We start from the raw sequence: 11,125 nt of genomic DNA, 5'->3' as shown, positions 1-11,125 counted from the left end.
TGGCGAGTCCACTGATCTATATTAATATAAATATCACTAAAGGGGTGTTGAAGTGAAAACTTGCTAAATGGCAGCACTTCCACTCTGTAAAAGATGTGCGTAGGTGTGTAGTGTTTCTGTACAAAGCGACATCGCCATCTACTGGCCTGGCAGCAGAATACAGCGTTTTGCAGATCTGTGTAAATGGATATCGTTTGGACAAGTTGTCGTCTGTACGTGGAACTTTTCAAAACCACAAAGGAAAAACTTTTCTGATTTAGTACATTGTTATTGTGTAAGAGCAGAACATAAAGCAGTAATTTCTTTTAATCTAGCTGGACAAACAAAATAGGCACCCCTCAGGTCCTTGACATAAATGAAGAGAAAAAATATGATTGAAACCGTTGTGACGTATGATGTTCTTTGTCATCAAGATTAGTTTCTTGTAGAAGGGTACTAACTGACATGCTTTGAGAAAGAATAAAAAAAAAAAATCCAAATCCTGACCAGAAATGTTTCCTGTAGTAAAAATACTTAGACAGATTTAATTAGAATGTCCAGAGAGTTCAGGAAGCCAGGCTTCGAAACAACAATACGCATGTTCTTCCTTCTCCCTCTATTTTCATCCAATGTCATCCAAATGATTCATTCACCTCTCCAGTTTGTCAGCATCTTCCACAGTGGAAATTCAGTTCTCCGTTTCAGTGATTTGTTTGTTTTTCAATCTGCTAATGCAGAAGTAGTGATAATGAACTCAACTTTCCATCAGTCAGTTTCTAAATGTTATCTGTGATTCCTGTAATAACCTGGAGCAGGAGTTGGAAACCTTAGTGTTAGCATCCAAACTGACAGCAGCGTTTTCCTCATAACGCTGCCGGTTATGCTCCAGCTCTGATTTGCTTGAGTTTTTAGTGTTTCTGTGAGGCACGTTGATAGAGCTGTTTTAAAAAGTAGTAGTCTAGACTCATAGCGACTAGTCTAGACTCTGGGCTCCTCTGTTGAAAATAGGGCTGCACAACGATTAATCGTTTGCAAAATAAAAGTCTGTGTTACGTAATATATGTGCGTGTTCTGTGTATAATAATTCTGTATATATAAATACATGCACATACATGTATAGATTTAAAAAAATATATATTTATATATAAAATATTTATATTTATATGTAATATAAAATATATATAAATATGTATATTTATTTATACATGTATATATTTCTTAAATCTATACATGTATGTGCATGTATTTATATATACAGAATTATTATACACAGAACACGCACATATATTACGTAACACAGACTTTTATTTTGCAAATGATTAATCGCGATTAATCGTTGTGTAGCCCTAGTTGAAAATAATGATAATTGAATTCAATGCATTCAATTCTAGTGAAATTCTGTAAGCTCCAATCTTGGATCCCCAATACTGATATTGGTATACTGACAAATTTCACAAGTGTCTATAACAGGGCTTGATCCGTTGCAGTATTGATTGTTCTGTAATACTACTGTGGGAGTCCTGAAACACAGACATAAACAGTTATGCAACATCTTATTTACAACATGAATTAAATAACATATTAGGTAAAACAGGGCAACTGACATTATTTTCCATGTGAGTAGTACATCTAAAACTCTAAAAAACATATTTAGTATTGAGTATTTGTATTATATGTTTCACCATCTCAACTGAAATCAATGGACCCTTAGCAAAATAACTACCCACTTTCACATTCAACATGTTACAGTGCACCTGATGCGATATCACATTATTTGATTAATAGATATTAAATAACACATGCATAACAATTGCTGCAATACTTATTTTACATGTTTACTAAATGTAACTAATATACAGGGCTCTACAGTGCAAGCATTTTACTCACATTTGCACCTGAAAATAACTGTGTGCGAGTGTGAAAAAATATTTAGGTGCACTGGTGCGAGTGACCCTATGGATTCTCATGAATAGAACAATAATACAATCGGAACAAAATATACGCCTCCTAAAATGCATCAACCCTGAACAACAGTTACGTTTCACACTGCAATTGGCTGCTTTTCATGCCTTTATTCAAAGACTTCACTTCAGTCAGTAGAGCAAACTGTGCAAAAGACGTGTGCAATGGACTAACATTACACTTCCAAAATTGTTTACATGGTGAAACGGGTGATGCGCAGTTATAAGACAGTCTTATGCTGCTGATGTTTCAGCCAAATTAACAAGAAATACTACATTTGGATTATCAAATTCACAAACCACGAGTGCGATTGCTGCTTTCACACTTGCCCAAACGACCCGCACCAAAGGAGATAACAAACTCTAGTACGATTCAACCAAACTAAATGAGGCAGGTGTGAAAGCACCCTTACTGCAGTGTCTGTATTCTCTAACTTAGTAAATTAATAATAATAAATAATTTAGTTAATTATTTTAATTACTATGAAAAATTAAAACGACAGTAGGGGTGGTGTTGGGGTCGCGGTAGGCAAGTGAAGTGTTGAATTAATATAAGTCAATCGCAGAAAGCCTAATATATAGCCTAAGTTAAGTAATATCACATGAGTATATTCCTGTTTCTCTGAGTATTGGCATGATTGCAAATGTGACACTTACTGATCTTATTGAAGGCCAATAAACAAGGAGATATTAAGTGATTTATCATTAGACACAATAATGTCTGTTTTTGCTCTACTTGGTAAAAACAGTTTCAAGCAAAGCCACACCAGAACTATTGCGCATCTCCAAGCAACGGTGATTACTGAATTAATCTTCTTTTGAATGACTGAATGAATGACTAACACATTAAGATTTACTGCCACCTACTGGCAGTAAATGTAAATATGTTTATTTTCATATACACACTTTACATAGATTGTTTTTACTTAAAATATCAAACTTTTAATTTTTACATATTTCTAAATTCCAAAAATTATATTTAAAAACATTTGTACAACATTATTTACCAATGAGCTGCATTAAAGGTGCACTATGTAGTTTTTCCATCCGCTAGGGGGCGCCTATTCAAAACAAAGGTGTAGCTTGATGATGCCAAGTTTAAGCGCGGAATCTTGGGACATGTGGTCTTCACCTCACAGCAGGTGGAAAAGAATAGAGATAAGACTCGGGAAGAAATCACGTTCATGGATGCTGAACTTTTATTATGCCACAGTCGCCGGCGCCGCTTCCCCTTTTCCGGTCATGAGTATGAGGTAACACAGCTCCGTTTATCATATTAGATACATTTGAGTGTGTTGAAAATGATGTTATAACGTTGCTCTGTGCGTTCGCTCGGCGGCTGCTGTAAGACACTGTTGCACACTGCAGTATAGATCGATTTTAGAATATCATATTAAATGCTGTATGGCTTGTGTTGATAAATGACATGCAATTAATTTTAAAACGTATTGTATGATGGAGAAAATGCTGTTACTAAAAATAAAGCTGAATCTGATTATGCTATGTTAGCTACTTCACAAAATAGTGTTTTTCTCTGAGGCATGGTAAAGCATGGTACTCGCAAAAAAATCAAGAAAATTAGATTTAAACAATAAGACTAAACGTGTTGAGCTATATAACAATAATTAGTTTTCTGTCTATAAAAATAACCAAACAGTTGTTCCCTTCTCTATTAAAACATGTATAATATTAAAGCGTCTTTGGTGTTTCCATGGTTTCTAAATAAAACCGGAAACCGAGGGTAACGCGGGTATGACGCAATTGACAGGATAAAATTGCAATTTTCTCACGATTTACAAATAGTTGGAAACATTTGGGATATTGTAAATACTCAAGTGAACAAAATATATAACACTGGCCTAGTGGTTTTTGGATATTTTACTGCAAAATTCTTACATACTGCACCTTTAAGCAACCTATGTAAATGTGTTTAAATAAAACCACTTCAGATGGAGCTTCTGTGCCACTTCTGCAGTGCAAAGATTCATTTTTTGATAATTTATTTTGATAGGTAACAGCCTGATAGGGTCTTATTATTCTAACTGAATTTATTGTTTAACATTTAAAAACAAATGTTCTATCTTAATTTAAGAAATTGATGAAATATGATGCATACACTTAATGAGATTAGAAAGAAAAATGCTCTTATAATGGTAAAAAAAACCCAGTGGAAATTAATTCAAAGGGGCAAATATTGTCTTGTAATCGGAAAGTTAGTGTCTGTTATTGATCCTAATTTTTTTTATTACATTTACATTTTTGGCCACTGAACATTGTAAACAAAAGTGAATTGATGCATATATAGAAACATATACAGGCAGAAAAGCAGTATGTATGTCAAACAAAGTTGAATACTGATCAAGTTTTGCTGTGTGTGTGAGATGAGATTCATAATGAGAAGCAGCATCTACAGTGCTGTGGTATAAGTGTACTTAATATCTGCCTGGTAAATAAAGCAATTACTCAAGAAAACATTTAGCTGTTTGATTTAGCTACACTTGGCTGAATAAATATTTGAAATGGAGGCATGTTCAGAGCTAGTGTCTGTTTAACTGTGTCGAGAGACTATTAAAAATATACTGTACATAAGGGTCATCAGACATTGGGATCACAGGTACCTTCTCTTAGAGGAACTCCAGCACTCTCATCTCGATTATGTTCCCGTGTGTTTCTGCTTCTGGAAGCTAATTTTCCAAAATTAGTACATTTTTTTTGTAATGTACAAATATGTTAAGTCCAAATTCTAATCTTATCAAAGTTTAAGCTTATTTTAGTCAAACATTATTAAAAGCTCATGGAAGGACACAACACTATAGAAATGCTCTGTGGGTCAGTGGGGTCACACTACTCACCAATAATCTTTTTCTTCATTAAGATTACTGACACTAAAACAACAACTGCCAGCAGAAGCACAACTCCAATCAAACCTCCAATCATGAACAGGACAGACTCTGATGGGCAGTCCTGGCACCTTCCATCTAATCAAATGCAAAAAGATATTGATTAATAAGGATATCATAAACAAAAAAAGGGATAACTGAAGTTTATAATTTTTTTTATTCCAATAGTCTATCAGTTGATCTCTCTATGTAACTTTTTTAATTACCCCATTTAATGATAACTGGTTCTTTGAAGGTACTGTGGGACACAAAACAATCATAATCTGCTCTTTCATCCTTCTTGATCTCCACACTCTTCCTCATCTGGAAGGATCCATCATGGTTTGGTCTGACTCCTGTGGATTCAATCTCATCTTCAGGCACAGATGTGTGATATTTCCTAATGTTCATCATCATGTCTTTGGGGTAGAAGTCAGTGGCCATACAGGTGAGTTTCAGCTTGCTTTTGTCACTGAGAGACCTTATTGCAGACATATGAACATCTGGAGGAGCTGAAAACACAGGTATTAGGTTATCAATCAGCTGCAGATCATCAACAAATACAAATACTGCTCATTTACTCACAGGTGTTTCTGAGCTCCTCGTCTCTATATTCTCTGAAATAGTTGAGCCAGTTCACACACTCTTTCTCCAGGTATCCTTTGGTGTATTGGTTTAGGATCGGCACATTGTCCCATTTTCTCTTGGTTGGTAGAGCTTCATCAACTACAGCAATCCATTGAGACTCTCTATCATCAAAAGACAAGAAGTTTTCTCCATCATAGCTGTACTCATCAATGCCTTTGAGAAACTTCACTTCATCTCCCTGCTGCTCAACTTCACAACCGTGTCTCCACTGAAGAACATGAAGATCTGAAATGGACACAAATCAAAATGTTTGTGAGATAACAAAAATAAAATGATTGTATGTATATACAAGTTAAACTGTATGAATGTTTCTCACCTGATTCATTGTGTCTCATGCGGTACATCAGAATATGGACGTTCACATTAAACCATTGTTCTTTACTCTTTCTGGACTGAGTGCCTTTTTCCCAGTAATCCTCCTGCATTTTCTCTTTCATCCAGGGCTGTGTGGGAATCTTTCTCCTTTCTTTACTATTGTAATAGTCAATCTGTGTGTCGTCCAGCAGACCCATAGCACTGAATTCATAGATGCCCGGCAGATCCACAGGTTTAGACAAGGCTGTGTAAATGTAATACAGCGAGTGTCTCTCTGAAATGAAGAGGGATAAAATATGCATGAAATAACTGTTTACTGAAGTGTGAATGTGATGAAAGTTGTACATTATTGAAGGAGAAAACAGTTAAAACTAGGGCTGCACGATATATCGCATGAGGTTGTCACGCGCATTTCGTCAGTAAAGCCGGCTCCCTGATTACCGCTAAATCGCCATCACCTGCTTTCAAATGGAGCGGCATTTAATAGACAGAACCGTAGTTCACTGAAAAGCCACGCAATATCGCGTTCATTATCGAAGGCGATTCATCTGCGATAATGAACCCGATATTGCGTGGCTTTTCAGTGATCTACGGTTCTGTCTATTAAATGCCGCTCCATTTGAAAGCAGGTGATGGCGATTTAGAGGTAATCAGGGAACCGGCTTTACTGACGAAATGCGCGTGACAATCTCATGCGATATATCGTGCAGCCCTAGTTAAAACATCAAAACACTTAGGATAGTCTCAATACATTTTTAGTTACAAAAAGGCACAAATAGATTAAATATATTATAATAGTATGCCTATATAAAGCTAGGCCTGTAAATCTCTGAGCAAGACATTAGTCAAAATCTCAAATCTGAAAGCATTTCTAATGTGATTAAACAAGATCCTGTTGGATAAACTAAAATTAAACATTTTCAGTTTATTTGGTCAGTATCTTGTAGGACATTAATCTTTAGATAAATTAAAAGCTGCTAAAAATACTGTTGATCCTGTAAATTAGCAAACATGTTTGACGTTTACCAAAATACACATAGGCTACTTCATTTATGTATTTCACTTAAAATGTTAGTAATAAAATTTCAGTTCTGTCGTTACAAACTCTGATCAGCAAGAGTAAACGTGTGAGTCATTCTATGAAACGGGTGCCATTTGGGTCCGCAACATTTGATCAGATGCATAAGGCACAAAAAAATGTCCCAAAGTCTGTTTCCAAAGCTTAAGGTCATTAATTCAAGTGTTCTTTTTAACATGATATATGATAAAATGCTTTTTTTTGAAGATTAGCATACTATTTTTAATGAATTTTCATTATTATATAGCCAATTTCACATGTCCTTGTTAACCAACATGACATTTGCATCTAAAATATCACCAAATAAGTCATATTTTTTTCAAACATATACTATTTTCAGGATTATGTGTGTCCCTGTTTACACAATATATATTTATTCACAATAAACCTTATTTTTTTGTAAATATTTTATGATTTGTGCGTGTCCCTCAGTTTGGCTTACCACCCTGTCACACTAACTTGTTTTATCTATAAATAATGCTCTGTTCCTTTAAATGACATCACAAAGCCTAAGTGACATCATTTGAGCCTTATAGCCACCAAGAACAAAAGAAGGCAACTATGTAATTTTTTTTTTATACATTGTTTATTTGTTGCTTTTTCATGTTAGGCAGGGCCCGTCAAGCTTAAACTTACCACCCCGTCACGCAAAATAGATAGGGGAAACTGTTTTTTATTCATTTTTTCACATTATTAATACAAAGAAAATTCAATTTCAGATTGAATGCATGTATGCTAGGTGAGAAACTTGACCACATGGGAGATTTGCGGACATTTTGTGATGAAATTTACCACCCCGTCACATACCACCCTGTCACGTTTTTGTGACGGGGTGGTAAATTTCATCCCAAAATGTCCCTCAATAAAAATCACATTCTTGGGGGTAAAACTTTTTCTTTTTGGCAAGGTTCCCTTGGTAAAATGTGTATTCCAAGGGCTAAATAGCATGTTTTTTGGGCTCACTTCAACCCGTGGACATGAAAAACAACCCACGGCAACAGTGTAAAAGTAGCCTAGCCCAATTTCGTGGGAAAACCGCAGACTTGGCAACACTGTTTGGTTCATTAATTCACTCACTCACTATATCACTCACACACTTTTTACTCAATTTGAATGTCTCCCCTCCCCCAGTTTTTAAAGTTTAACACCAGCAGATCATATAGAGAAACACTTTGTCCATACCACCCCGTCACATTTACCACCCCGTCACAGGGTCATTTTGTTAAAAGTTTATGGAAAGAAAATGAAATAGTACATAAATTAATGTTGAATTATGTTCGTGTTGTGTTGACTAATCAGATAAATTTAACTTTATTTGTATTTTTTCATTGTATTAATTATTTCAGTACAAACAATGAGGCCATTGAAAGGTCAAATTCATATTTCAAGACTAAAAATCTAAGAATAAAAAAAAAAAAAAAAAAAAATTACAGACTTTCTATTGATGGTTTCCAAAAAAGGGACATTTTACTATTAGGAAAACATTAGATTTAAAAAATCTATTTCTTGTTTTACTACTCCAATGGCATACATATTGTCAGTGACGGGGTGGTACAAGAATGGCTTCCTTGCCTGAATAAAAAGGATAATATTAATAAAGATTATGCCTGAGGTGGGAAAATGTGTTTTTTGGAGGATTAACATATCTTTCAAGTTGTAGGTTTGTTTAAAAAAAAGTTTGCTCTTAATGAAAATTTTGAAAAGTGCAAAGTGGAAATGGCACCCGTTTCGTAGAATGACTCGTTTTACTTTCACTTTGTTCTCTGATAAACGCAGCAATTTATTCATTTACCTGCTTGACGTGAACGCCGAAGGTTTATAAAGAAGAAAAATACAAAGCAGAGCGAAGATTTTCGCAAAACCAGTAAACATAATTGAAAATCCATGTGTGATATTTACTGAAGTTTACGTCGTTTCTTCTTCTTCTTCTTCTGCTTCTTCTTCTTCTTCTTGTGTAATTTTGCGGTAGCTTAGACGCTTCAAAGGCGTATTGCTGCCCTCCTCGGGTCATCTGAAGAACTTCATCTTATATTAAATCCTCAAATAAAGTCCAGTGTGAAGTAAAAAGTTTATAACAATCTTTGTTCTCTCATAATCCTTATTTTCAAGAACTGACTTAAAAGATATAGATGGGAATCCAGACTCCAACAGATCAGAAAACATGCAGATTCTTGCATCACAATGAATTACACACTCCATTACTACATGCTTCACAGACTCCAGCTCTCCACACAAACATCTGCCATCTGGATGCTTGCCAACCATTGCCAGCCCATAATTCAGTGCACAATGTCCCAATCTTAATCTTGTGAAAATCACACTATCCCTTCTCTCTAATCTTGTGAATGATGTGTGCATTAATGTAGGCTGAACTGAAAAATAATGCCTGCCCTTATTCCCTTCCTTCCATAGTTGTGATGTTTTTGCTGTACAATACTCTTGCACTCAACTCTTCCATATATTACATTCAAGTCAACTTCCTCTTGTGTGTAGCTTTTTTTATTGCCCTTTTTCTTTATTGCCATTAGCAGTCCCGGCGCCAGGACATTTTAACAGGGCGGTCTACCCCTTCTGCCCGGGGGTGCACACTGTGAGTGTCAGTGGGTGTTTGGTATTGACAATTTAATTTTTCCTATAAAACAAAGTGATTAGTATTACTAATTATGTCACTATTTGCAAAGAAGAAAAATGTATTATGATTTTGCACTGGCCCGATGCACATCAGAACTGGTTCAAACTTTAAACAAACATTTTTTAAAAAGTCAGGATTAAATAAGATGACATTATAAACAAACATTATAAACGCATTCTATAATAAACTATCAGTGAATATCTGCACACAATCTGACCAGTTTCCTTTTAAATGTACATAGACCAAGGCTACAGGATCACCATTATCTTCCTTCATTTGATCTAGCAATGAAAAATCAACTGTAGGCTCCAGCAGAATCCTTGGTGGGACTGGAGACCAGCAAACTGCAGGTACAATTATAAAATCTTTCATACACAATTCTTAAGCTTTTCATGAGCATCAATGTGGAGGGGCAAAATTACAGAGAGAGCGCCAAAATAAATAAATAAACAAAACTAAATTATTTTAATGTTGCCTTTATAAAGTCTAGTAACATCTTGAAAACTTGCAGGGAATTTCTTAATAAGAAAAATACTGAAGTGATAAACCGATTACACAATGATTTGATTTGATTTTCTAATAACCCCTTTGATTATTATATGATGCACTGACATAAAGCATGTTCAACTGTCTCTGGGTGTCCAGATATATTACAGAGGCTTGTATCTTGTAAAGTATACCTAAAGAATGATTGAGTGCAGTATGTCCTACGTGGAGATGAGAAATAACTGTATCTTCCCTTCTATTTCCACAAACCATTAAATGCCCTACTTCTGTAAAACTTATTTAAATTTAGTGGTTTCTTTAATTTGACGATAATGATTTAATGATGCACACATACACATAATTTATAGGTAAAATGCAGATTTTTTTTTTTTTTACAATTATTACAACAAAATAGATTAAAAATTACACAAACTAACTCTTTGCTCATTTTTCAGTTGTTTCATAATGTGATAGTATTACACGTATCCTTGTGTAATATGTATTGAAATAATACTGTTAAATAAATGTATTGTTTAGTAGAATTCACACAAAAATACCTAGGTCATGGGTCAACCCACATGGAAAGAACCTATATGTGGATATATGCGCATATATGAAACCTATATTCAGTGTATATGCACATATATGCTGCATATATGCACATATATGATAATATATATACTGCATATATGCTGCATATATGTGTATATATGCCACATATAGGCAAAATTGAGGTGCATATATGTGCATATACAGGAAATATAGGTCTCCTGTATTGCTTCTTCATATCCACATATAAGCCCTATACATACAAGATATGTCTTCTATATAGCTAATGGCAGGATCTGGTCATTTTGTAGCTCATATCTCATTTTTGACTGTCATACATGATGCCTAGCTCATATTTTCTATTATCAAGGCAAAAACTAAGAATTAATGAGAAAAATTATGCAAGAACTTATGTATGTGCGAACACGTGAAATTGGTATCACATGTAATTGGCATGTTATGAAATTTCACGCAATTCTAGATCAGGCCTGTGGGAGGAGCTGATCTGGCAAAATCAAAAAAAAAATCAGTTTGAGTTTGTTTTATAATAAATGACACTTCTAAGCATTTATGTTTTCTGTCTATTTATTATAAAGTA

The 11,125-nt window shown here is 34.7% G+C and overlaps 1 protein-coding gene across 1 annotated transcript; it reads right to left on the bottom strand.

Annotated features, from left to right (window-relative positions):
* Positions 1 to 1,253: 1,253 nt before the first annotated feature.
* LOC125268149 (H-2 class I histocompatibility antigen, Q10 alpha chain-like) lies at positions 1,254 to 8,809 on the bottom strand. The gene is made up of 7 exons (XM_048190250.1): positions 8,653 to 8,809; positions 5,784 to 6,056; positions 5,405 to 5,692; positions 5,047 to 5,331; positions 4,793 to 4,918; positions 4,559 to 4,624; positions 1,254 to 1,499 (listed from the first exon to the last, which is right to left on the bottom strand). The coding sequence occupies exons 1-7, from the start codon at positions 8,744 to 8,746 to the stop codon at positions 1,486 to 1,488; spliced, it is 1,146 nt and encodes a 381-aa protein (XP_048046207.1). The 5' UTR covers positions 8,747 to 8,809; the 3' UTR covers positions 1,254 to 1,485.
* Positions 8,810 to 11,125: the final 2,316 nt, after the last annotated feature.

The sequence above is a fragment of the Megalobrama amblycephala genome, linkage group LG1 (assembly GCF_018812025.1).
Source record: "Megalobrama amblycephala isolate DHTTF-2021 linkage group LG1, ASM1881202v1, whole genome shotgun sequence".
NCBI classification, from domain to species: Eukaryota; Metazoa; Chordata; class Actinopteri; order Cypriniformes; family Xenocyprididae; genus Megalobrama; species Megalobrama amblycephala.
This window is presented reverse-complemented; position numbering and strand designations above follow the sequence as displayed.

Bases quoted from the DNA above. Each gene is read 5' to 3' on its own strand.
- LOC125268149 (XM_048190250.1), bottom strand. From the start codon at position 8,746: ATGGATTTTCAATTATGTTTACTGGTTTTGCGAAAATCTTCGCTCTGC. The intron at 5,332-5,404 runs GTGAGTAAATGA...CTGTGTTTTCAG, and splicing joins CGAGGAGCTCAGAAACACCT to CTCCTCCAGATGTTCATATG. The intron at 4,625-4,792 runs GTGAGTAGTGTG...TTGGAAAATTAG, and splicing joins AATGAAGAAAAAGATTATTG to CTTCCAGAAGCAGAAACACA.